The following is a 27,949-nucleotide window of genomic DNA, read 5'->3' on the forward strand; positions in this document are numbered from 1 at the left end:
TTATATAAAAATTGTTTATAAAAAAACATTAATATGCAGTTTCTGCTGTTGTATGTTTATGTAGTCATATCATACTACTTCTTATATGTGTGTAGCATTGATGTGCACAACAATGGGGTTGGGTGGAGGTTAAACTGATTTTAGGTGGGTTTCCATTACACTCTTCCCCTGTACATATTCTTTACATTTTTCTATTATGACCCATTGTATTGTGCTGTATTTGATGGCAGAAAGACACAGACAGAAAGACAAGCTGGCTGCTGAGGACCACCACCCTCCCCTTTGTAATGGGACCCCAACAGAGCAAACATTCCACACCAGATAGCAATTGTGTGTGTGTGTGTGTGTGTGTGTGTGCCCATGCAAGTACTTGGACACCCTCCTGCTTACTGTCAACAGTGCATGTGTGTGTGTGTTAAGGAGCATGTGTGAGACAGTGGTGCAGCAGGGAAAGCTGGGAGACGAGGAGGGGGTTTGGTGAGGTGATTTACTGGAAGAATGCTCCCCCACCTTTCACACACACGCTCAAAACTCCCCTCTGGGTCTTATGTGAGTCTGCTGGGGGCAGTACAAGACACAGACGGCAACAGACCACTGTAGAGGTCAGAGGTCACGGGTATCAGCTTCATCAGTCATGTGAGGTTCTTAAAACAGAGTGCTGCAGTATCTGAGATTGTGTATTAATGCTGATAAATCTCTAAATGTGTCTTTACATCTTGAAAGACGAGCTTTTTTAAAATTCTCCAGAGTGGAAATATCTGAAAACATAACAAAGCTGATCATAGATAGAAGTTTAATTTAGTGTGCTTTAGCCAGAAATTACTGTTAGCTCTGATTGACAGGTAAAACCTACAACCTGCAATCTGATATTTCTGCAGTTATCTGCCAACATAAAAAGAAATACATGTCAAGGGCAGCTCCTTTACTGTGTGTTTCAGCACATAAATCAGTGCATGACATCAGTCATGTTTGAATAGTCACTTGCCTGTAAAGGTTATGTTGGCAGAGTAGGCAGCCTTTTCAGACACAGAATCTATATCTCTGGGTTATCAAAATGTTAAAATAACAACTTAGTTCTCCAACTGGATTTCAAACTGGTTTTACCTCATTTCTGTGTGCATGCACAATAATACTTTGTTACTTCTTAAAATTACAGATTTACTACAGTGCTTTCAAGAAAGCAGAAAAAGATGTGAGTTTAATATCACTTTAGTGCAAACACGTAACATCCTGTCACATACTGGGTTAGGAACTAGCTACTAAACATAGTGAAGTATTTTGCAGTTAAGAGAAATTTTTTAATTAGAAGCAAAAGACAGCCAACACTGAGCTTAGATTTATTCACTACCTAAATGCTACTGTCTACTGGATAGGTAATTTGATATCTATAACATCCAGGTAATATATGTCACTGTTGTATTTACTGTGTGTTCCAAGTGACAAATTATCTTAATATTTCTGTGAAATTAAGTTTTGTTAAGTGTATTTGCTAAGCAAAATCATGATTTAGCCTGTTACATCATGATCTGGTTTATTACGTTATTGTTTTAAAATAAATTAAAACTAAATATAATGAAATTAAAATATTTCTGATTTTGCTTGGGGAACCCTGAAAGCACTATCTATCTGAAAGAACTATTTAAAAGATTCCTAAGGGCATCTGGACCCCACGTTGAGAAATAGTGCCTTCCAGTAACAGTGAGTCAGCAAGTAATATGTTATGACCGCATGAATCAGAGAGGTACGAAATGAAAAACCTCAGCTGTCGTCATAACAACAGATTTCTTTCTATGTTCCCAGAATCCAAACTGAGCTTTTTCATCATTTTAAAAGTGACCCAATATGTTTTACGTCTCTGGGTTTAGCTTCTCCTGTGCAGGCCTAAGGTTTTAAATGTCTAGTGTGATTATTGAAGATGCAAGGTCACACATTTTAATTGTCTTTTCATTTGGTCTTGAACCAGTAAAACTATTTGTTAATCTTGCAGAGACATTTGGAAACACATGTCCTCCTCTGTTCAGGAAGACTGCCTGAACTGAATAAATGGAGAGTGGATCAAGTAGCAAGGTAGAAGATATTTTGGGATATATAGTACATTGAAGGACTAAAATCAGTCTGTAGGAGATTGAAACCTGATTTAAGTCAAAGTGTAATTATTACTTTGTTTGCATACTAAAAACTACAGAGCCCATAAAAGTTGAATTAAAATGATTCAATGGGTTCATCAGATACAGGAGTCTACATTTTTCTCTGCTTGATTCAAGAGATAAAACACTTATTTATGCCACTGTATATTTGCTGCCAAAATTAAAAAGCACAATTACCTCTAGTACAATTAACAGGAGTGCAACTGCTCTGAACAAAACTGGAAAGTATTTGACGTTGAATATAACAAAAGTGAAACAAACCATAAAGAACATGGATGAAATCAGTCCAAAGACACATCTCTGGTAATAATAACAACTGCCTTCAGGTGCACGTAATGTTGCTCAATAAGTCAAAACAAAAGCAGAATGAAAAGATGACACACACTGATACTGCCTCTGTAGGTTTAACAGGAAAATATGATGACTGCATGATACAGTTCAAAAAATGTCAACATTCAAAGACAAAACAACTCCATTCAAACCTGTTGTATGACTGCAAAATGAATATATGGTATATTAGTTTATGACTCAACATTCATCACATTTCCAGTTAAAGATTTACACAAAGGTGATAACCATTGTTGTGTGTTCTCAAAAATTCCATTTGTACCTATACTAGTTTTGCATATGTAAACTTGTGGTGTACACCTTGTATTGTTGTTAAATAGAGGCTGCTCTACTATACTATTACTATAAATTTACATTCAGTCAGGAAACATGGAAATGACAAATGAAAATCTCCATTAAAGTCCATTTTTAAGTAAGCAGGAAGGGCTTGTTTCCATCTTTTTCTGGCTTTTCAAAGAATCACTTATTTATACACTTTTCATGGCTTCAGTTTGCAGCAGATAATAATGTTTGATAGCTACTCATTATGGACACACTGTTTAGATTTAAGTTAATTGTATGTATGTTAGTATAAAATAGTGGAACTGTACAGCTAAAAATGCCAAACCTAACCACATACTTCCTTGGTTGTCTTTAATTTGTCCTCCATCACCATCCACAGCACACACACAGTCCCATGATGATTTTGGTCCCCACAGTGTGAGTAATACCACACACATGCACAACCACAAATTTTTACAGCTATCTTTGTGCAACCTTGACCATTATAACTAAATGCCTAATCCTAACCCTAACTAACTATTGTACCTAACCCTGACTCTAATCCGAAATTAAACTTTTATCCTAAATCCTAAATCCTAATCTTCAGGCTGCCCTTTGCAGCAAGGACAAAATATCCCCAGTTCCCTGGTATAAAGATCAAACTGTTCCTCACAATGTATAGCCACACAAGTACACACTTACTTTACTGCCCTCTATGTCAGCATTATCCCCAGAATTTATCTTAATTACACCCACACACTAGGACTGCTGGTTACAGACTGTAAATATTAACAAGAGGGCTCTGAGTTCACCCACAGAAAATAGTGTATGTCAGTGCCGCTTTAAACAGAACACAAATATGTCTGCGTGCCCTCAAACCCCCATAAACACACAAGCACTTACAGATGCAAACACTGCATGCAGAAAGAGGAGCAGCTGTATAAGAGAAAACTGCACAAATGCTAAAACATTAAATTAAACATAATTAAACATTAAAATTAGTCAGCCTACATGTGGGTTAGCATAAAATGATAGTGCTACTGAAAATCAACACATATTACAGTAGTTATAAAAGTTGCCTGCATGTCTGCTGAAATAGAAATTCTGAATGTGCATTTAATGGACCTGGACTGTACAGAAATATTTTTAGTTATTTCATAAGAGTTCACATATTTCATGGTATATATACAGTATATATGTACACTACCAGTGGAGATGTGTCTGAGCATGAGAAAATTTTGCAGAAATGAATATTTGTATTGCATTTGAGTTGCATGCATTGTTTGAAAAGTTTATATTGAGTTTTATTGACATTTTGATTGCACGGTATGGAATCAACAAATTCTCCAAGGTCAGTAACATCTGCAACCAACCTGCAAGTAAACACAGACAAACCTCAGACACCTTGAGGATTTTAGACTGGGTTTGTCTGGAGGAGTCATCAAATGTTAGCTCACTGACTAGTCTACAATGTTTGACACGTCATGGCTGAGTAATTAACATTCATACATGTCTAATATCAACAACTGTTCTGTTTTTCTATAAAAAGCTAAAGCTAGTGGTGCTAGTCGCCTTCACAGTTTAATTTCTCTTTGTGGGATCACTTTCCAAGGCAAGCAGCCAGGTCATTCCTCTATATCTCAGGCTTTAGCCCACAGTTAGTAAATTCAGGACAGTTTGGTGCTGATATCTTTCCATGGAAACCAGCAGTGAGGCACAATAACATGCAGTCAGTCTGTTGATGACGCTGACAGGCTACCTGCTGACTTTCGATCCCAGTCTGATGGCACACAGCTCTGTTGCGTGTCTGTCACTGTGTTAACAGATATTACATTTCATTGAAAAACAGGCCTGAAAACATAATCTACTCTAACATGCCTCGCCTCGACCCCCCATGACATCAGTGTTTCCATGGGAAACTGTCATGTCTGAACACTGCAACAGGGATGGCAGCCAAGTCATGATGTCACTGACACTTCAAAGCACAACTGTAATTAACTGCATATGGAGGTAAGAGAGGGAGAAGAGCAAAAGAGAAAGAAATGTAATGTTTTGAGTGCAATTAGTACAAAATTATAATCACATTTTCATGATTAGAATAGTTGGCATGGTGGAGCAGTGGTTGGCACTGTGGCCTCACAGCAAAGAAGATTCTGGGTTTGAGCCTGTGGGAGTTTGCATGTTCTCCCGGTGTCTGCATGGGCAGTCTGTGTTCCCCCTGCAGTCCAAGAACATGCAGTTTGGGGTTAGGTTAAATGGTGACTCTAAATTACCTCAAATGCAGTGACAGTAACTAGTCTGAATAAAATGAGTTTGCTCCATTGTGCTTTCTTCATAAGGGATTTATTGGGTTGCTATGCAAAGTGCCTTTGGGTGATTTTATTATGATTTGGTGCTGTTCAAATAAATTAATTGGAAATTGGACTAATAAAATTAGAATTGCTCCTGAACAGAAACTTTCCAGTCACAATTTAGCAAGTGTAACTTTTTCCATATGCTCAAACATGCATGGGCTTATAGAGTTTAGTGTCTTTTGAAAATCACCTTACTACTTCAAGCATGTTTTACACCTATGCATGTGATGCAGAGGGGATGGGATCCTTCCCTGAGATGGTGAAACCACAAGCAGCAGAGCGAGGGCAGGAGAGTACATCCCTGCTTTTGCTGTCACTCGTTGCCCTGCACAATAGTGGCCATATAAGCTGATGAGAAAAGTGGTACATAGTGTGGTACCACGCTAACACACCCCGACATGTTTGCTTTCTTGGATAAATGAAGTTTCCTTTGTTGAAAAACAGGACAATAGGATGGAGGAGGATAAGGGGAAGAAAGGGTGAGGGATGTGGTGTAAAAGTGGGTAAGAAGGAGGGAGGCTGACATAGACCAGACAAAGGGAGTGATGACTGAAACTGGAGATTTGAACAGATTCAGGCAGAGCTCTGGGGAGTTTAGTGTGTCTGATATAGTGTGTGTTTTGGGAAGTTTAAAGAGATCTACAGGATGAGATGGGAGGAAGGGAATTTGTGTATATCAGGACTATAAAACAATCATGCATGCTCACCTAGAGAAACTCTGTGTCAGTATTTGGTTTGTTTTTACAGCACCATCTTTGGCCTTCAAAAACAGAAAGAAGCCACAGCTCTCATGTCACTCTGCTAGTGTCTTTAATGCTTTATTACTTTATTGCCTTAACAAGAAATGTTGATAGAATTACCCAACATGAACAATGCAGCTTTTCCATCCCCACTGTGTGTGGATCACACTGTACATGTAACTGAAGCCACCAGTAACATGTTTTATATTGAACATGTTTCCATGGACGTCTCAATTTTTTCTCTTACCAGATTACAAGTGGCACCTTACCCAGACTTTGAACACTAAAAAAGGAAAGAAGTATATATATATATATATATATATATATGTATATGGTAATATATATACATATATATATACATATACATCAAGTGCGGCCTCTTCCAAGGAGATGCTCTGTCCCCGCTGCTGTTCTGCATAGGCCTGAACCCCTTCAGCCAGATCATCACTAAGACTGGCTTCGGAAATGGCTACGAAATGGAGCAACCATCAGCCACCTCCTGTACATGGATGACATCAAGCTGTATGCCAGGAGTGAGTGAGACATCGACTCACTGATCCACACCACCAGGATATACAGCAACGACACTGGAATGTCATTTGGACTGGACAAGTGTGGTCGAATGATAACAAAGAGAGGGAAGGTTGTCAGGACTGAATGAATTGAACTGCCAGGAGGCTGCATAGTGGATGTTGAAGAAAGCTACAAGTACCTTGGAATCCCACAGGCAAATGGGAACCAAGAAGAAGCCACAAGGAAAGCAGCCACAGACAAATACCTACAGAGAGTAAGGCAAGTCCTAAAAAGTCAGCTAAATGGGAAGAACAAGGTCCAAGCTATTACCACCTACGCCCTGCCGGTCATCAGATACCCCGCTGGCATAATAATCTGGCCAAAAGAGGAGATAGAGGCCACTGATGTCAAGACAAGGAAGCTCCTCACAATGCATGGAGGGTTTCACCCCAAATCCAGCTTCCTGAGACTGAACACTAAAAGGAAGGAAGGAGGCTGAGGACTGGTGAGCGTCAGAGACACCATCTGAGATGAAACAGCAATGATCCATGAGTACATCAGGAAGATCCAGCACATAACAGCAGGTTGATGCGGTGGTGGTGCGGAAGTGGCCGGCATAGTGTACAGGAACATCTGTGCCATGTATGGGCTGGAGGTCCCAAGGTCAAAATGGGACACGCCTCCAAAGGTGGTGGAGAATGACCAAGCTAAGATCCTGTGGGTCTTCCAGATACAGACCTACAAACTGGTGATGGCTAACCAACTGGACATAGTAGTGGTGGACAAACAGAAGATCCCAGGAACAACATCAGAGCTCTCAGTTCAGAAGAGCGCAGTACTAGGAACAGCTAAGATACTGCGAAGAATCCTCAAACTCCCAGGCCTCTGGTAGAGGACCCGAGATTGAGGAAGACACACACACACCAGCCGTAGCGGTGAGAAAAGTTATCACAGCAAAAATAATTTTATGAAAACTATGAGGTACACACTAGAAATACTATAAAGTAATCTGCCAACCATATGTGCTTGCATGTATTTGATAAGCCAGTGCAGCCAGTTTGATTAGCCACTGAAATGAATGTATGTCCAAACGTTCAGCTGGTACTGTAGTGCACCTCATACCCACAAATGTCATCAAAACCATTTCTATTGTTTAGCAACAATTAAAGGCCAAAGTTCGATTAATATACTAGCAAAGGACCAAAGAGGTATTGGGATTATCTACTGTAGTTCAGAATTTAAAACCAGGGCATAGGAGGCGCTATTGTTCAAAGTTTCACACTGCAGCTTTAAAGTATTTAAACTGAAGCTGTCCATACAGAGGATGATTGTCTCTGTGTTTTATTGACATTTAACAGATGTTTCCCAACAGCTACTGTGGAAAACTGAATGTGTACTTCCAGTATTTTGGTCCCACATAAAAACTTGATAAAATACAGCTGATTTATATTTAGTGGAATCGTGTCTGAAGCATGAACCCAAACTGGTACTCTCACACTGGCTGACACTGTCCACAGAGGAGAATGATATCAGATACAGTGAGAAGACAGGCAGTGAAGGAGTCCAGATGAGGTGTCCTCTGTGGGATGGCGTCAAGATTAGATAGGTGTGGAAGGAGACAGGCCCCTAATGTCAACAATAGAAAGCATACTGTGAACTGCTGTGAGGATGTGGCCTCAAGAACCGAATGGGGCTTTGGGAAGTTAAGTACACACGAGTAACCAAGAAGAGGCACTAAAACGCACACTAACCACATGTTAGGAAATGTTTTATCAGACACATATTTATATGATTTTTCTTAACGCAAACATTTTTGCTGAAATATGATGTTTTCACTTTGGAAAATGTAGTGCAGCACTCACTTGATCCAGTGGAGTTACTGACCAAAGCAAGAACACACACACACACACACACACACACACACACACACACACACACACACACACACACACACACACACACGGTGCACACAGTGTGAGAAAGTCATTAATTCTTCCCAAGAGTCAAATTGCTCAATCAGTCAGAAACTTAAAACACACACACTGATTACTGATGACTGATTCTGAAACAAAAGGATGTGTACCTGTGTCAAGATGATGTCATTTAACTAGACTCAGCCAAAACCAACTCAGTCATATCCATCAATTGTTCTTTCTCTGCATTCTGCACACACACACACACACACACGCACACGCACGCACGCACGCACGCACGCACGCACACACACGCACACACACACACACACACACACACACACACGCACACACGCACACACACACACACACAATGTTCAGCTGTATCAAACCTCACAGCATGACCAGATCAACCGTTCATTTGGCAGCGAGGCCCTGATTCAGCATTACATCACCCTTTTCTTGTCCAGGCCCTGCAGCCAAACACACACACAATCAACCACACACTTGCATGCATACATGAACAGAACCAGTTAACAGGGCTTTTAGAGAACATCCATCAAACTTAACTATTTCTCCTCAAAGCTTAAGATTGGAAAGACAACATCATTAGCTCTGGACAGCATCAGCACAATGTGTAATCTGTGAGCATGTCTGAAAGCACAGAGGGAGATTTAAAGTTGCTGGCTTTAAATAGAAGTCAAACTGTACTGCACCACTGCTGCAAGGACACAGTTGCAAAAATGTAAAATGAAAAAGACTAAATGTGCATCTAATGCAATTTTAATTTTAATTTACATCCAGCCCCAGAGTTTTATCCTTTGCAGGTTTAAATAAAAGCAAAAGTTCTATCAGGATTTTCAATATTATCAATATCATTTACATTTGACATTTTATCATGTACATAATCAACTTTGAGCCTCAACATGAAAAGCCAGTGATTTTAAGTAGCCAAAGTAGACAAGTCAGAGTGCTCAGAGTGGAAATTTTAACCTCTAAAGTTAAATGACACCTGAACGAACTCCACGAGATTATGTTATGTGATCAAAAGCTCCAGATCAATCACTAAATTGACCTTTTGGTGCAATTGTGTGAGCGTGTAAACAATTAAATATTATGTTGGAGAACTTTCATGAGAAGCAGTGGAGCCAATGTTGCGTAATTTGTCTGCATTCAGTGAATGTTAATGACACATTGCCCCAAATAACACCCTTATGAAGTGGAAAGTGAAATGTATTGCTGTAGCCAGTGTTAATAAAAGAGGCTTCATTATGCTGTAAAATTTTATGGGTTAATTTTTTGTTCGTTTTTTTTTTTTGCTTTTAATTGCTACAGTACATGTGTGGGCAGTACCATAGATATTTGTTTTTTAATTAATTAAGGTTGAATTGTCATGGGCGTTAAGACATGCAGTGACATTTTTATCAGCTATAGCAAATGTTGAGAGGCTGAATGCGTGAGGCACTGACACCTGCAAGTGACTGTTTCTTCGTGTAACTTACTTTTGGCAATATATCTGAATCGATTATAGTTTGACAGTTAAATACACACGCTTGTACATCCCTACCATCGAAAAACATCCACTGCAGCACAAGATATGGTTGCATTTGCTCCAGCTCTTACAAGTTTATCTAAATGTGGTGTCAGTGCTGAACATAAAAGTCTGTGGTTGCTTTCATGAGCCTGTAAATCCAGCTGAACCCCCTACTCACCCAGACAAGATAATAACTAATGTTGCATCATATCTCTGTAATGTAATCCAGTGGCTCACGATGGGATCTGTAAACACTGGAGATTAGCATACTTCTCCAAGATCTCTGATTTATACCTAGTGGACCTAGTGGATAAGGCGAGGAGAGAGGCCAGTTGTACAAGTGAAAACATATACAAACATGGAAAAGGTCAGAATCTTAAGTTGTCTAAAAATGCTAATTGTTTTGTGGGACCACTTTCACTCTGCTAGTGCTATAGTCTTTGACATTTTTGGCCTTACATTGGTTAGTTATACAAGTAATGAGTCCTCCACTGTTTTATGCCAGTATCATCTTAATGCTGGGTGTTGGCAAATCATCATATATACCTGAGTTGAGGAACATTGTGTCTGTGCATATTTCACACCAATACCTCCTTTTTCAGGTATGAGTGCTTCATAATGACTGTTTATGGTGGCATGTGTTTCAGTTGACGATGTATCGATGTCCAAGAACGCATTTGCAGTACTTTATATTTGTTTATCACAAAGAAACGGAGTAAATTACCCGACGCCAGCCACATTAGCCTTGGTATGCTAACCGCGCCCTCGCCTGTGTAGTAGCCATCTTAGCAGCCGTTTGTAACACGGTCAGTGTCATAGTTACATTGTCAAAATGCTAATTACTGAGTGAATGTGCCACTATTATTGTATGTATTTAAAACAAGCTGAGACATGTCTTAAGCGGGAACATGCTGAGTTGCAGTGTCTTTTTGGGATTTCTGTTTGTTTATTTTATGTTTTCACATAATTACTGGGATTCAGAGATTGAAACATTAATATCAGTGTTAGTGTTTATTGACAATGAACATGTTGCCTTACTGTTGGATGTACGTTTGTAATTGCGATCTCTCAGTACAACTTCTAGTGGTATTTGCTGTGCTATTGGTTCCTATTGTATGAGATTGTTGATGAACTACTCATGAAGTACGTGAACTGAGGAGAGTTGTGTCCGTGCATCTTTCACACTAATACCTCCCTTTTTGGGGCTTTAAAACAAACATCTGGCACCATCGTTACCAATTAAAACTGAGCCTAATCGTGGAGTCAATGGCGATAACCATGTGGTTTATACATGCTCTATAACCACAAAGTATTTTTCTCCTCTGAACCTCCTACCCTTCGGTTTTTTAGATCATCTCTCAGTATTGGATTCACCCCAAATACCACCTCCCCAGCAACAGATTCCACTTAAGTAGGAGTTGGACGTCTGCTTTTAAATTATAGTGTACAACATGTGGAGAGATGCTGTTTGGAAAAGAGAAGACAATCTTCAATCTTTGAGCCTCATCTTTTTTTTTTGGACATCAGCCTTCCTGCTGATCAAAGGCTGTTTGATAATTTAATTAGAAAAATGTTGGATTTACAGAGGCTTCCAGAGAGGCTTGGAAAATGTATAGTTATCTTTATGTCAGAGTGCAGGTATTCACATGCATAAAAATGATGGAAAAGTGTTGAAGGATTAGCATCCTGAGTTATAGCCGTGGTCCAGGTAACTATGGAGACTTTGAATCACATAAAAAACTACATGGTTTATCACTCCCTAGCTCTGAAATGTAGTTTTGTCTTACAAACCACTTTAGAAAAAAATGCCAAATTGGATATCTGTATTTGAAGGGTGATGTAACTGCGTCTAAATTCTGACATCATACATAATTCCTGTCTCTGAAGTTGTCATGTTGTCTTTCTTTTGACATCCTCAAAGTAACTGCTTAGGCAATTCTTTCACTTCCTTCAGATTCACATTTGGTGTTTAACTCTGCAATTACAAATCTTCAGTGGGCACTCCACTGATTTTAAACAGTTTCCATCCCATTTAGTCATCACGCAGAACACTACTCAGCCTGTGAAAACCATTGTAAAATGTCTTCTGTGGTTCTGGAGGATCTCTATAGAGGCTAAGAAAACATCAGGGTTATCTCAGCCTGACCTTAGAGACTACAACTTTAATGGAAAGTACATGTACAAGTACACTGGAGGTTTGGAAAGTCACAGATATCTATTTGTCCCATTGAACCAATGAGGAAAGCTATTGAGTTGCAACATAGCCACAGTATTAACAGAAGCTAATGAAGATCATATAAACAACAGTCATGAAGTGAATAATTTCAGGCATAATTTGTGCTTATCTCAAGGCTTTATGTCTCCAGTGTATAATGAAAAAGGAACAAGGTGAGATGATTAAAAAAACGCATACAGATATACATATAGATATAAGCATATCTACATCACATCACCATGGTTGCTGATGTTTTTTGATAACATCCTTAAAGCAAATAACTCCAATCTTGGAAATAGAACTAACATTTTAATATGCAATAATACTTCTATTGCTGCTTCAGGAAACATTGCACAGTCTCACTTTAAAGTTAAGGTTGATAAAATATGCCAGAATCATCTGTTAAGGTTGATAAAATATAAGAAGTGATAATGTCATTCATTTCCACAGAGTCACAGCCAACTGGCATATCAGGCAGATCAGAGTTCAGTTTTCAAATGTTGATGACCAACTCAAGGACAGATCTGTTACTGTGTTGAAATCAACAAACAACAGTTTACAAAGCAGAGCATGGTAGCCATGGATCCCCTTCATCATCTAACACTTCCCCTCAGTGGGTGACAACCTCATTGAACTATCCATGACGCTTTCAAAACCAGTTCTGTCCTCAGAGTCTTTATGCTACGTGCTTTGCAAGTGTGTGTGTCTACTCCATTAAACCATTACAGATGTACGGCACACACAATGAGGATATTTAAAACTCCATCAAGGACTTCATAGAAGTGGTAGTTAGATGTTGTAAACAGGCACTCATACACAACGTCTCACACACACTTCTGTGTCTGAGGACCACTATCAATTACAGTTATTCCCCCTCAGTTTCCATGTAAACACAAACAGACGGGGAAATAAAAGTTAAAAATACTCACAGTGTCATTAATCTCAAAACATTTTCTTCTCCAGCATGGCCCACTTTGTTGCAAGTAAGTCACCAGTTCTCATCTCAACATTGTCACCACATAAACTGAATTGCTTTGTGCTTATGATAGCACTACCCAAAACGTGCACGTTCTCTTTTAGCAGCAGTTTCCCAAAAACACAACCCAGAAATTCCCTTGTGAACTGATCCAGCTATTTTCTTCAAAGATTTTCTTAACGCTCACTGCATACCTACGCAATGACACATCCTCATTTTACGATCTGACTTAATCTTAGTTCATTGCATTGTATAAATCATATTTCACTCTTATGCAATTATGTTTCAACATTAAAACCCAGTGTCCATCACTGCTGGCTGATAGGAACACATCATCAGCCAGGCCAGAAACTGCACAGATGAGCTCATTGCTTCCAAGTTGCTGCATGTATTTCTTTTAATACTTGTTGAGAGTTCATGCAAACTGACCTCACCAAAGAAACTGACAGCGTAAATAGTTGAGTTTTAACATAAACCAAGTGAGTCAGGGTCTGTCAGTGAGAACAGTGATGGCAATTAGCTGATTTGCTTTTCCAAACACCCTTCGTGGTGAAAATCAGTCCGGTGTTATTCCTAATCTGTCACAACAGCTCGGGAGAGGAGGGCCAGACGGTCAGACACTCATTAGAGCTGTATATTATTTAAAGCTCCTAGGAAAGCTACACTTTTCTCTCTGAGCTGAAGTCAAGAAGCAGAAACAGAGCAATAAACGATGAGGAAGACATAAAACTATTTGTGGTGAAGAGAGTTGAAGCCATAGACAGAAAGCTCAAACAGAAAGACCAAAACACATGCACTTTCAAAACACACTGTGAATTTTCCACTAACTACATGGATCTTCATTACAAGTGCCGTAGTTAAATGTGTGGCCAGTGGTTTCGTACATACACAATTATGGCTATTCCTATTCTGTTGGCATGAAATTTCCACTCCATTTAAGGTAATATCTGTGGGAACACACTGGGATCAGGGGGCAGTCTACTAACCTTAAGACACACATACTGTGACACAGACACATAAACACAATGACACAGACACATATAAACAATAGACTTACACATCAGCTGAGTGACACACTAAAATGACACACTGTGGAGGCTCAAATACTGGTATAGAGAGAAAAACCTGGCAACCAAAGGTAAGTATGTACTTGAATGTAGGGGAAACAGCAGGAGATGGATGACTGGTAATCCGGCTCTCGCATGATTATTAACAGAAATCCAAAAACTCATATTAACATAATAACAGCCAAAAAAAGAAAAAAAATGCTTATGAGGCTGAGCGTTTACTATGAGGTTTTCGAGGATATATTACAGAACATTCTTGGACTGCTAGACTGCAAAAAGACACCACATTTATTACGATTTAGATGGTTAGTTCAATTAGTAATAAATACCAGACCTGGTATTGGTTTTTAATTTTCTAATCAAAGAAACAAGCAACAGGGAGTAACATTTCTGAAGACATTACCTTATAATATGTTACTGTTTTGAACATGTTGAATTTGATTCACTACAATAAGTAATTTAAGCCTCATAAGCAAACATAAACTGTCAACACTAAGTTAAGCTAATTGTGAATAAAAATTGCCTCTTTATAAAAAAAAAAGATCAGCTGTGTGACTGTATAGGTTAATGTGTTAAGTAGCCTAAAAGGTGCAGTGTGTAAAATGTGAATGATTTAGTTGTGAGATTACAGAAGACAGCCTTCTGAGTCCCCCCTCACACCTCACCCTCTGTTTCCAGGGGTGAGGGAGGGTACAGCAGGCGTCAACTGTAAAACAAAATGCAATTCCTCATCTAGAGTCAGTGTTTAATTTGTCCATTCTGGGCTACTGTAGAAGCATAGCAGTGCAACATGGCTGCCTGTGTCAAAGGAGACCCCCTCCCCATTGAAGGCGTGTGGCTTGTGTGTACATGTTTATAGTGAGCATGTTAGTATGAACAGGAAACGCATAACAGATTCAAAGTGACAATAGTGTGACTGTACCCACGAATAAATCTTTTTCATAGAGAACTGCAGTACATTGTCTTAAGATTTATAAACATAGGCACAAATCAATACTAATTAGACTTTTAAAGTTTCTAGACCTGTAACACCTGGCCTAGAGAGACAAGTAAGTCTTTACAAAAGTAAAGCAACAAGGGCAATACATCTGAAGCAGCATTAAAACAATATACTGAGCTAATTGTTCTCAGTACAGTTACAACATCCAGGGATCAGTGTGTGTGTGTTGTCCGGTACATTTACAATGAAGTCAAACCACCTCCAGCACGAGCCCTGGCTTGCCTGCTGGCCTGTAAACCAGCATATCGTATTAAGATCTGATGCAACATGTAGTGTCTCAGCTGGCATGTTCATCTGTTTTTTCTGGAATAATGAAGGAGAACCAGCGAGATCCTATTGTTATGGTTTCACCCTTACTTGAAGCTGCATGGTTTGTTTCTAAGAAAGTGAGGTTTTCCCAGCAGAGCTTTATACTGTTATTTTAAAACTCTCTTCAAATGTTAGAAACAAACCATCCCGATACAGTCCTTCTATGGCTGTTTGCTGAAGGCTGATACCAATATAGATACAGTTTCCAGTAAAGCTGCCTTGGCCAAGATTTGTCTATCAATTTTAAGTAGGCAGTTTTCATGCCAAATAAAATATTCAGTGTTCCCACACCATTTTAGTCTTGTCTGTGTGGAAAAACCTCTGAAACAGTATGTAAAGAAGGATAAAGTTACATGATCTGTGCAGGTCTTTAGTCACATTCTGGTAATTGAATAGCATCGTGTGTCTTATTTCAGTATGTTGTTCCATTTTGGGTTTAGCCAGGCCACACTGACCATGTAGGTATTTTGGATATTTACATCATATAACTATGTTGAAAGCCTTGGTTTCTGCAGTACAGTACTTTTCAGGAATGATGTGTCGTGTCTAATAATTTGTAGTTGTTGCACAATATAACTTGAGAGATGGCCTTAGTAGTCCAGCCATCAAATCAAACTGTATGGGTTTAATCCTAAGACATTAAACCTTAGGCCTTTTTTGGCTTCTAATTAACATTTTGCATTATGTATCAAATAATCACCCATTGTGGCCATCACATGGCATCTGAAGGCCACTTCTTCTTTAACTTATGTGAAATGCAAATTTTAAATTGTTTTCCAAAATGCTACTTTTTTTCTGTAAAGGAGAAAACACCTGCACTCAGAAGAGGACGACTGATAACATCTTCCTTGAAGAAGACTGTGTTAGGATTGTGGTAAATTTGGTTGTGCAACTGAAACTAAAACATTGTCAAGCCTGGTACCTGAAATGCTACATTAGCACCTTTATTTTGAAATATTAAGAACATCTATTCAGGCTACCATAGCTACTGATGTTGGACTTTACTGTTAACATGTGTCTGTGTTTGGAAGCTATCTGTGAATTTTTAGGACCACGTTTTTGTTCTGTCTTTTTGTTTTGGCATGACATTTCCTGTGAACATTTGTGATCAAATCTGGCCCACACACACAGTTTTAGCCCTAAAGGCAAAGGGTGCTGGCAGCACACACTCAGAAACACATCTGGTATTAGTCTAAGACTGTTTATTTCTGTAAATGGACTCAGACCTGACTGACCAGGTTAGCTGTATCCTCTATGTCTGCTTCAAAGTTGACCGCTGACATGTCGCAGCAGTGAGGGTCAGTATGTTTTTTTTGTGGATGGGCATGTGTTTCTACTGAGAGGGCCACAACAAATATGTAACACAAAAGCAGAAGACTTCTAGAGGTAGTCATGCAGAGCTGAGTGTATGCAGAGGAGAAATCAACAGAATAAGAACTAATTAGACATAAAATTCTCATTACATGATGTACTGTAGGGCCTATTTTATTAAAATAATTACACCTCAGAATACTGCAATATTAACATATAGGAATAAGCAACGATTAGCTAAAATAAAATAAAATACATGAGTATGTTAACTTTATTTGTATATGAAGTGCTCTAAAGTGAAGACAGTTTTTTTATAATATATTCATAAAGATGAAATAATAAAAAATGTCTAAAAAGTGTTTTTGGACATAGTGGATGATATACAACACCAACTGCAAAAAGTGTACTAAAAATATGTTGTATCAAATATTGTAAATCACTTCAAAACATGTCAGATGTCCACTAGCATTAGCTTCTGTGCTTTATCTGTGTCAAAACGTCTCAGCTCTATTAAAATTGAAAACTTTTGTATGTTAAAATAAATCTGTAAAATATATTTCTTTATTAATGTAAATAAAAAGGTTAAAGATTTTAATTTTGACCTTTCACCTGAGTTTAAAAAAAAATCACAGCAATTTCATATATATGGACTGAGAGCTGGTGAGCAACAAAGAGAGAAGGACATTATAGACAATCCTATTCCAACAACACTTTATTCACTTACACGGTGAACTGGTGACTATTTTTACTTCCTCATAAAACCTCACCATGCTAATTGTTAAACATTTTAAAAATGTACATTGCTGTCTTCACTGCCTTTGTTGGAGCTTTGTATTTTGATGCATTAGCACCACCTGTAGATGATTGTGTGAAACTCGCTACAAGAAAGTAAAACAAGGATCCATTCATACTCCAATGCACTACACCCTGAATCCTTTTTGAGAAGGTTAAACTTAGAAACGTAAGATTCCCTCCACCTTGACTTTTTCAAAAGGTAAAACTAACTTTAAAAAAAAGTTCAATTAACTAAAGATATTAAGCTGATTCAACTGTTTTGTTCAGATAGTTTTGACAGACTTTTGACAGTTTAAACAGTCATTTCTTCTTTTTACATGAAAAATTTACAGCTGCAGGCGTTGAAGCCATTTTGTACCAGAACATTTGAAGTTGCTCCCATCCAGTTAATCTTATATCCAGAGTATGAGTTTAAGGCCTAAATTCAATACTAACCATCATTGTGACACTGTTTTTATTATTATGAAAAGAAACAATCATGAACTAATTTAACCCTTACCTAGGGACATAGAAAGCTTCCATCATGAATGAAATTATTCAAACTACAAAGTGTTTGAATTCTGAAACAATGCATGCTGGGAAGTCTGCAAGGTTTGTTTTTTTAAAAACTTAATGAGTTAAGCAAACTCTCAGTTTTATAGTGATTCATCTTATTCATTGTCCTTAACAGAGAAGAGAGGTGAGACAGCCAGTCTGCTGTTGCTGATGCTTGTGATGTTCTGCTTTGACCAACAAAGGCACTCAGTATGGTTTTTTCTGCTCAGAACAAAAAGACATATTCAGACACTAATATTAAATTTTGGTTTGCACTGATCACGATGGTTAAATGAGATTAGTTGATATTTTCATATCATCTTACCTGCACTGATTTTTCTCTTGCTGTTGGGAAAACAGATTAGAATTACTCTCTTGGTGATTAAGACTTAATGTGTCAAAATGATATGAACAAAGTAGTTACCAATGATTTGGTATTGTCTGTAATTTGCCTACAATCTACAAGACATGACTGTAGTGGTGAGAGTGATACTTCTAATTAATTATTCTTAAACATTCTTTTGTTTCTAGCGTGTTCAACTGAAATGAAAAGATGAAAGTATTGACTAACTCCTACAGGCTATCATCATGTTCTCATTTCTTTACCTCATCCAGTCTATCTAATGACCTCCACACCCACCTGTGTGCAGGTAGCGCAGCATCACACACAGCAAGACCACCAGTGTGACCAAAATGATGCCAACAGTGACGTTAAAAATCCCGCTGCTTGGCTCTGAGCAGAGAAAACAGGCAGGACAGAACATTAGATCCCAGAAATGCTCCTCTGCTGCCGCTTTGTGGTCGGTCAAAGTACTGCAGGAAAACTAGCATGACGGGATCCTGCACAACTGACTCTAGTACCAGCTACAAACTAGAACTTAGGTTGTGAATTTTGTCTGTGTCAATCCTGTGATATTCTGATGTCTTGTCCAGGTTGTACCCCATCTTTTGTCCATTGTCATTTGGGATTGGCTCCCCACACCCACAAGCATTACAGCTAATAGACAGATGGTTTCCTGCACTCACCTTGTACATTCAAGATGAAGCTCTTTTTGATTGGCACTCTCAAAGATTTGTGGGAGACCGTGCATGTAAACTGTCTCCCCGAGTCCCTGAGTGAAGCCTGGAGGTAGAAGAAAGCTGAGACTGAGTAGGTCTTGTCGTGGTTGTGTTTATGGCTGGACATCAGAAGGTTTTGCACAGCCTTGGGGAGAGGCGCACCGACTCTATGGCCTGATGCTGTAGGGTCCTGCTCGTACCAAGCTATCTCCACATCCAGAGGGTAGTAGCCTTCTGCATCACAAACAACCTTCTGCTCCCCACCCTCCTGCAGCGAGAGAATAGGTCCAATATTGATGGAGACACGGGGAGGTTCTGAGGAAGAAGGGAAATAAATCAATCAACTGAAAACAAAACTACTCTTTTATGTGAACTATCTCCATGATGTGTTTATGTGACCGTGGCTTCAGGACATTTTGTTCATTGGACTCTTGTGGTGAAAATGGTGTGGAGATAACCATTATTGATCAAACATGTTCCCACACTAACAATCAATAAAAGAAAAAGCAACTTTTCTTTGTGTGTACAAACTTCTGCAAAATAAAAAAAAGCTGTTGTAGTGACCTGAGTATCCTAATGCTTTGCCCAGATAGAATAAAACAAACCAAAATGCCAAAATGTCCCTGATTCACAAACGTTTTGTGACTCTTCCTCACCTTCAATGTGCAGATTTATATCCACATGGGCAAACAGTGGATTCACTAAAACTGAGCAAGCATATGTCCCCTCACTGGTCATCTTGCTGAAGGGGAGGGTATAGGAAGCATCCCCACCTGCCAGGCTCTTCAGCCCAACCCCACTCCCCTGTGTCTGCCCTGAGCGACTGGTATGGCTGAAGAGTCTGGTTCTCTCTCCGCGATTTTGCCAGTGCCACTCCACAGTGACATTCGGACCTCTGTGGTCAACAGCAAACTGGCAGTGGAGCTTTTGTTGGGAGCCCAGGCTTGCTTTCACTGATGTAGATTGTGTTTTAATGACCAGGGCAACTATGGAAACAGATGTGACAAAACAGAGGCAGATCAGATGGAGATACAGTTAAAGTAAAATATGGGGTTAACATTAACCTAAGAACTAAATTATTAAAGGGATTGGTTGTTACCTGTTGTTGTGAGTATCTCCTTGTCCCCAATAGCAGGCCAGCTGCGGTAGTCCTCCTGTCCTGAGGGGGGTTGGTCAGATGGATGTCTGAGGTAACCAGAGACCATGAACAGGCCTTTGCTGTCTTTTAGAGTGCAGCTAAACCAGCGGTTGTACTCCTGATCCCTCTGGACAGGCCAGTGAACATGGATGCCCTTTGTGCTGTACCTGCGCATCTCACACTCCAACTGCTCTCCCTCCACCGTCTCCACATACCGCCGCAGGTCCAACCTGGATCCTGCAGAGGAACAGACCACCATAGAAAACAAAAGAATAGAACAATACACAGACTGTTTACATAATAGACTACAGGTCTTACCAGTGACCAGGAAAGTGATGGCATCTGGGTTAACAGGAGCATCTCCTTTTTGACCAAACTGCACCATGGCCTCTCTGTGAATGAGCTTAGTCTCTGTGTGTCCTTCATTATTCTGAAATACATGCTCATCAGTGAACTTACACGGCAGCCATGATACCTCATGGACACACAGAGCCCCTAAGACACACAAAATCAGTACAGTCAGGTAACATATTGTAAAGTATACTATAGTACAGTAGAAATGTATGATATGGCAAATAAGGTGGTAAAATTCAAAGCCCACTAAAAATAATTTATAACATATCTATACAAATAAAACTATCATATGAAATATTTAAGTATAGACAAGATTAATGAGACTGAGTCTTATTAAGATGAAAATAGACACGTTTTACATTTTTATGTTATCTAAATTCTTTAAATCATTCTAGAAATTAAAAGTGAAAGTGGAATATTACAGTGTATTGTAGACTAATAGTAACCTACACAATAATACAGTGAGTACTGTATAGTATAGCACAGTACAGTAGCATAGTATAGCATAGTGAGTCCAGTCCATAGTGATAATGAAAATATAGTGATTATAGTGTAATCTGCCATAGTATATTTGAATATTATGCTACAATAAATCTAGTGTAGAACATGTACAAGTCATTTAATGTGTTATGTGTCGATCCAGTTAACGACTCGACACAGATTAGCTCAGAAATACGCCTCACTCTTTAACAAAGTCAACAACTTACCTGCACAAAGATGGAAGTAAATAAGTATCTTTAAGATTAAACCCATGACGATTCATTGGTAGAAGCCCCCTTGTTGCTGAACTCCGCTCAGTCGCTCACTTTCACTTTCATTTCACACGAAAAAAAAGAAACACTTGCCTATAGCTCCTCCCGTCACTTTAATGCGGGCCTAACCTGCAGTACTCGGCGGGTCCTGGTGTGGCGCTGTGAAACACCTTGCGCACCTTTCAGCATCGTGCCCTTTTCGTTTTAAACACGTTGATGCGGAACAGCAGAAGCGATTTATATGAATTGTTGACATGCTGCTATAAACCTGTAAAAGCTTTCTATGGTGACGAACTCTGTCTGCAGAACACACTGCATTGTTGTTTATTTAAAGTGTTATTGATTGATCGGACTCTTCTGACCGACACGCCCTGGAACAGCGCATGAACAGGAACTGAACACGGGGCTAACTATGACATTAATGATGGACAAAGGTAACGTAAACTTTATAATATAAACAAATCGGAAGCACATTACTCGAATCCATTAAACAGGACGACTGGAGCTGACAACAGCGTTGACACACATTGTTAATGTGTTTGTCGTGCTCCGGGCATTTTTGAGATTGTTGACAAACAGTGACTGTTTATTCCAGCAGACTGTTTTGTGAATGCAAAATGAGTAAATGGGTTTCTGTCTTGGTTTGTATTCTATCAAAAGAAAAAAATAGATTTTCTTGAAGCCATGGTGAACTATTGTTTCATGATACGCTGCTAAAAACGAGCAGAAATTTGTTGTGTATCATATGCTAGTAAAAATAATGAATTAATTAATTGGTTGTGTAAACACAGCAAAACCTCAGAACTGGATGAATGGCAGTGCATGAAGGACTTATTGCCTTGCCTTAGTTTTGAATCTGCTCTCTTTCAGATTCAGCCATTCTTCATGGTGCTTTCCTCCTGGCTAATAAGCTTTGCCTCCCCTCATCCTTGTCCTCCGTTCACAAAGCTGACTGGATCAGGGTGGGCCTCCCAGTCATGGAGGCAGTCAGAGAAGTCTGTAGACAGGATGAAATTGGTGGTCCTCCCAACACAACAGCTATCTGCTGGAAAAAGAAGATCATCTGTGTTGTGTGGCTGAAGCTGCTGTGCAGGGAGGCTGGAGAGGACATAGACACAGCATGGAGAGAGAATCCTTTTTTCCCTCTCCAGAATAGCCTCCCTGAGGTCAGTCATGTTGTCTTGCTGGAGCTGGTGAAGTCAATGGAAGCTGCAGATATTTTTGCCCGTTTCCTGCTGTGTCTTTCTCGGTCTCATATCTGCACTGAGCTTGAAAGGTTGATGCGACATGTCAGGAGCAGTCCCACGGCGGAAGATGATGTTCAACTTTTTCTGGATGTGTGGTGGGAACTCTGGAAGGGTAGCAATGATCAGAAAACAGGAGAAGATTGCATAGAGGCAATGTTTGCAAACCAGTTGGGTCGTCTATCCTGTAAGTCCTCTAGTCTGTCCCCTCAGGCTGCTAAGAGGTTAAAGCTAGACACCTCAGATGAACAAGCATCATCTCCACCCACTGGTCTCTTGCACATTCTCCTTCATGCACTTAAAGACATCAAGGATTACATATCCTCAACAGACCTGTGTCTCAAAGCCCTGTCCATTTCTCTTGATTCTCTTTACACAACCTTCCTAATAGACCAAGAAGTCACACTTCCAACTGAAGAGAAGATGCACATCCTGTCTAAAGTTATCAGCCTCAGAAAAAATCCGCATGAGAAACTGAGCCCTGAACTTATTCAGGATGCTCAGAGAGATTTACGTGCTTCTCATACACCTTCTCAATTTCAACCCAGCAAGATGAAGCTTGATGAAGCCTTGAAGATTATAACAGAGCTTGTTCAGTTTTGGCTTAACAGTGGGCTACTGGAAATGTATAATAGCTCTAAATCGAGCTATGCTGCATTCAAACTACAACAAAGTCTCCAGAGAGTCCTGACAGGCCTGGATGAAGCACAGATGACTGAAATTATGGCTGGAATTCCCATTCAGGAGAATGTTAAGAACATACTCAGAGGATTGCTGGAGTCACTGGCTTTCCCTGCCATACAGAGCAGCTCTGAAGTGGAGGTAGAGATCACCACAATTATCATCAGTCATCATCTGGAGGACTACCAGAACTTTGCTATGTTATTTGCCAGCGAGAAGTCATGGGCAGCTAGTAATGAATGCTGGCTGGACTGTCTGGAAAAGAACCAGGCGACTTTTCAGCAGCATGACACACTCCTCAACCTCGCCTCTACCCTCATTAGTAAAATCCAGAGGGATAGCTCAAATGTGAACCAGTGCAGGAAATTAATGAAAGTGATTGCAGACATTTTCTCTGCCCTTCCATTAGAAGACAAGAACAAATCATTGGCTGCCATGCTGAAATTATCCAGCAGGGGTTTCTTTGGGTGCCCTGTCCCTTCTTCTGTGACTGATGGATTTGAACAGGAGCTCAACATGGCCTTCAATTGCATCATCCAGGGAAGAGGTGGAATATCAGCATCGCAGGGCAGTCTGGACACAGCAACCTCTTTAGTAGCGAGAATGGCCTTTCAGAACCCAGAGGCTGCCTTGAAGTCTTGCTGCCATTTGGCTGTGTCCAACAAGGGATTGTTCTCTCTTATGGCAAAGATCCTGCAGCAGCTGCCTGGACTCAGAGGACAGAGGGGGAGAAAAGAAGAAGCTCAAAGTAATGACAAGGAAAGAAAAGAGGCAGAGGAAAATACAAATCAAGGAAACAATGAGATGAGGGCTAGCAGCCTAATTTGCAGGTGTCTCCAGGAGATGCTGAAGACCAAATTATTGTTAGCTAGTGAAAAAGAGCAATTCCTCAAGTTTCTGGGTCTGTTGATGATGCCAGTTGTGACAATTGAGGGAGAAGAGTTGAGGCAAAGTTTTCTTCGACCACAGGAGGTTATTAATATCTTCGTCCTTCCTAATCTCTTCACTAAGGGTGAGCATCCTCTGATATGAATGTTTTAAGCAACTAATGTATCACTTACCAGGCTTACATGTTTGATTGGGAATCCTTTCTGTTTATAGAGGTGCATTTATTTAACTATATTATTTAATAAGTGAACTAATATGATGTTGATAATGGCCTTTTAATGAAAGTAAAATATCAGCTATATCATCCCTGACAGTTTAGTATTTTTAATTTTGACTGTCATCACTTTCATTTAACAGGTGTCAGCATTGATTCAACTAATTAATCTGAGTCCACTCAGTAGTTTGTTTTCTGAAACCTCATCTCTTCGTCAGCAGATTTACTAAGTTGTCTTGAAGGCTGATTTAAATCAGGGACAATGATAAAGTTTGATTATTCTGTAGCATAGAGGTAGAGCAGTAAATTACACCATTAATGTAGGAAGTCCTTTCACATTATGTGCTTGAGTAAATAAAATCATTTTGAGTCACTCTTATCCAATGCACTTTGTTTCCCTCCAGGTCACAGCTCCTTTGATTCAGAACTGAGTGTGCAACTTCTCCACGCTACTTTGTGTGTTGACGTCCAGGATCCGGTCTCTTCACCACACTGGGTGTTGGACTGCTCTCCCTTTCCCCTGCTTTACGTCCTAGCCCAGCTTCACAACGAGGCTCTCAGGTTTGCATCATGAGTGTTCTTGTAAACCTATTCCTCTCAAATTGGCTGTTATTATATTGTTTTCATTTCTGAAGCATTCACTTTTTTGTAATGGCAATAAAGTTAAATACGACCTTCCTTTGAACTCATATTTGTGAAACCCCTAACAGGTGTTGGGAGCAGCCAGTAGAGGGCACTGTCCACCACTGGTCTATGGATACCAAGGAACTGCTGGTGTCTGTGCTGACCACACTGGGCCAGGTGGTGGGTGCTGAGGTGGCAGCGGCCCCCAGCAGCTGGTCCAGAGCTCTGTTCTGGCTCTACAACAAGATGGAGGAATTGGACTGGTCAGTTAGATTCTACCTGAAGCCTGTGTGGGGAGAACACTTTAAAAACGAAGTTCCCTCGTCTCTTCTGACTGTGTGTGAGCTTCCTGAGCAGGTAAAACTTGTCAGGATGTAACTTAATATTGAGAATTTTCCAAGATTGATAAGGTAAAAAGACCATTTCCACTGAGGTTTCAGATAGCCCCAAAATCTATTGATGGCTTATTTTGCTGTGATATGTTTACACAGAGACTGAGTTAATTATAAAGCTGCTGCTTCATGTATGTTAGCTAAGTAATTCATCTCAAGAACATATGCTGATGGTCTTCACTATGTGTATTTACATGTGCAGCAATTTAGAGGCATAATAATTGTCAGAATTGACATATCCACCCCTTGTTTGTGAGTCTAGTCTTGTGTTCCATGTTGTTTCAGAAATGCATTAAAATAATTTTTGAATAGCTTGTGATAAGCGGTATGCCCTTGTGCTTTGAGATAGCTCAGACCAGGCTGCCAGGCAAAGGGATTAATAACTACTTACCTCAGCATCATTTGCGTAGAAACAAGGCATTGTTTTTGTTTGTCTTTTGGTCTGTAGCAAATGGTTTGAGCTGATCTATCGTTCTGTGTGCCTTGTTTCGATCCTCTGTAGGAGTGGTCGGGTTTGGACCTACCTCAGTATGGCCATGGCACCGGCCTTTTGGCCTGGATGGAGTGTTGCTCTATATCGGACTCCCTGCGGTCCATCATGCTGTCCCATCTTTCTCTGGACCAGCACTGTGCCGACCATGTTAGCATGTTCAGCAAAGGCCTGCTAGTGGCTCTGACCCAGATCTTGCCCTGGTGCTCAGTCTCCCAGTGGTCCAGGCTGCTGGGAGCCCTGAGGGAGCTGATCACCTCTGGTCGCCTCTATGTTCCTTTCTCACTTGAGTATGTGGACTATCTACCCCTCCTGGATCTGAGGAAGTTTTCATGCGAGCTCCGTCTGTCAGTACTCCTGCTTCGAGTCCTTCAGCTCCTCTGTGGGTCCAGCTGCTCACACTGGCTGTCAGCGGACGGGTGGGCACACGTTGGCAGGTTATACGCCCACACTGTGAGGGAGATGCTGACCTCAGTAAGAGCCAAGCTGCCTCTTCCTTCATCAGGTGCTTTGACTGCATCTGTATCAACACCTCCTAGAACACCACCATCTAAAGACTCAAGCCATTCCTGCATTTCAGTCAAAGTCTCTAAAATGTCCAGAGACTCTTTGAAAGAATTATCTCTTATGAAACCAGCTGAAGAAGAGGAGACAGTTCCCAGCCAGGAAGTCCTTTTTGTTCTCAGCCAGTTTTTCTGCCACGTGCAACACGTCCAGGTAAGAATGATCAGTATCAATCAGTAACCACTGGGAATACTAGGTTTTAATTTAAAGTCATTTTTGCCTTTGTGTAGTTTAACTAAATATATCAGTGAAAGCCATGATACTAATATTTAAAATTTAGGGTACCAGTAGATGATCTTTTGATTGTAAATGGTTTCGAGACATTGCGCAATATAGTTTAAAAAAAAAAAAAAAATGGTACTAACTTCATTACATTTTGCTGGTTAAACTTACTCCTCCCAGGTGATGATGCCCGGAGGCCAGTGTGAACCATTGTTCCTGTCCAGCCTGGAGATCCTCAGTCACTATGAAGCCATAATGGTTGCCTTTCCAGACACCAGAATTGTGCTGGAGAGTGACAACACCCGACACTTCTTCTCCACCATCACAGACAACCTAGAGAATGAGCAGATGAAGGCTGTATTGCAGCAGAAAATTGCTCAGCTTGTGACTTCAGCTGCTTGATAAGAGTTTTTAAATATATATTTCACTGGAAAAAGCTAAAATTGCTTTTGTTGATAAACAAAGGAATAACTTTTTTTGTAAATGCCATATGTTGTACTTCCGACTTTATTTTATTGCACAGTGACATGTTAGGGATCTGAGTGAAAAAGCCAACATTTCATATTAAACATATTTTTGTGTTGCTTCAGTAATATTCTTTTGTACTCTGAAGTTGATCTGTGCTTTTGGGTTAAAGTCTGGCTGCTGATTAACTAAGTTTACCATGCCCAAAAAGCCTGCTGTTCCTGTGACCATAGTTTCTAGTGTTATTAAGAATAAAATCTGTGGGACTATAGCAAAAAATAAGGTGGCTGTAAGAGGAAAGCTCAGCCCAGACTGAAAAGCAGTTTGAAAAAAGTAAAGCTTACAGTGGTGTACAAGCTGACCTCCAATATTAAAGTAGAGCAATGTCCAGTTGCACTATAACATCACTTTCTGAATGAGACTGGTTTCTATGGAAGAAGACCCAGGAAATCTGCATAACGAGACACAAAGCAGCTGGAGTTCGGCTTTTCTAAGATGCATGCTGAAAGCCTTAGTGCTTCTGGGTCCCATCAGCTCTATATTCACAGAAATAAACATTAAGCAAGAAAGCTCTGTTAGATTATGGGGCTGCTTTTCTGCCTCTGGGCACAGACATCCTTGAATCTGCATGACACAATAAAAGCAAAGGATTATACAGATGTTCTGGAGAGAAACATACTTTCCAGTGTCACAGGTCTGTCTCAGCTGTAGGCCATGGCTCATCCAGTAGGATAATGAACAAAAACATACATCTAAACGCACCAAGAATGGATAAGAATAAAACACCTTTTCTGTAGTTGCCTGTTATGAGTTCTGATCTTAATCCAATCAAACATCTATAGAAG

The 27,949-nt window shown here is 39.9% G+C and overlaps 2 protein-coding genes across 3 annotated transcripts; one reads left to right on the forward strand and one right to left on the reverse strand.

Moving 5' to 3' along the window:
- Window positions 1–16,846: 16,846 nt before the first annotated feature.
- On the reverse strand, window positions 16,847–21,420 carry LOC113142465 (tapasin-related protein-like). 2 transcript variants are annotated; one of them, XM_026327491.1, is made up of 8 exons: window positions 21,276–21,420; window positions 20,533–20,709; window positions 20,176–20,451; window positions 19,733–20,062; window positions 19,044–19,391; window positions 18,658–18,750; window positions 18,343–18,362; window positions 16,847–18,239 (listed from the first exon to the last, which is right to left on the reverse strand). In XM_026327491.1, exons 1-8 carry the CDS (start codon window positions 21,319–21,321, stop codon window positions 18,225–18,227), a joined length of 1,305 nt encoding a protein of 434 aa, XP_026183276.1. In that variant the 5' UTR covers window positions 21,322–21,420; the 3' UTR covers window positions 16,847–18,224. The 2 variants fall into 2 exon arrangements, with proteins under 2 accessions (XP_026183276.1, XP_026183277.1); XM_026327492.1 differs by lacking the exon at window positions 18,658–18,750.
- An 82-nt stretch (window positions 21,421–21,502) lies between these two features.
- On the forward strand, window positions 21,503–27,537 carry gemin4 (gem (nuclear organelle) associated protein 4). The gene is made up of 6 exons (XM_026327490.2): window positions 21,503–21,754; window positions 22,191–24,257; window positions 24,752–24,908; window positions 25,058–25,328; window positions 25,866–26,570; window positions 26,820–27,537. The coding sequence occupies exons 1-6, from the start codon at window positions 21,733–21,735 to the stop codon at window positions 27,039–27,041; spliced, it is 3,444 nt and encodes a 1,147-aa protein (XP_026183275.1). The 5' UTR covers window positions 21,503–21,732; the 3' UTR covers window positions 27,042–27,537.
- The last annotated feature ends 412 nt before the right edge of the window (window positions 27,538–27,949 follow it).

The sequence above is a fragment of the Mastacembelus armatus genome, chromosome 13 (assembly GCF_900324485.2).
Source record: "Mastacembelus armatus chromosome 13, fMasArm1.2, whole genome shotgun sequence".
Lineage (NCBI taxonomy): Eukaryota > Metazoa > Chordata > Actinopteri > Synbranchiformes > Mastacembelidae > Mastacembelus > Mastacembelus armatus.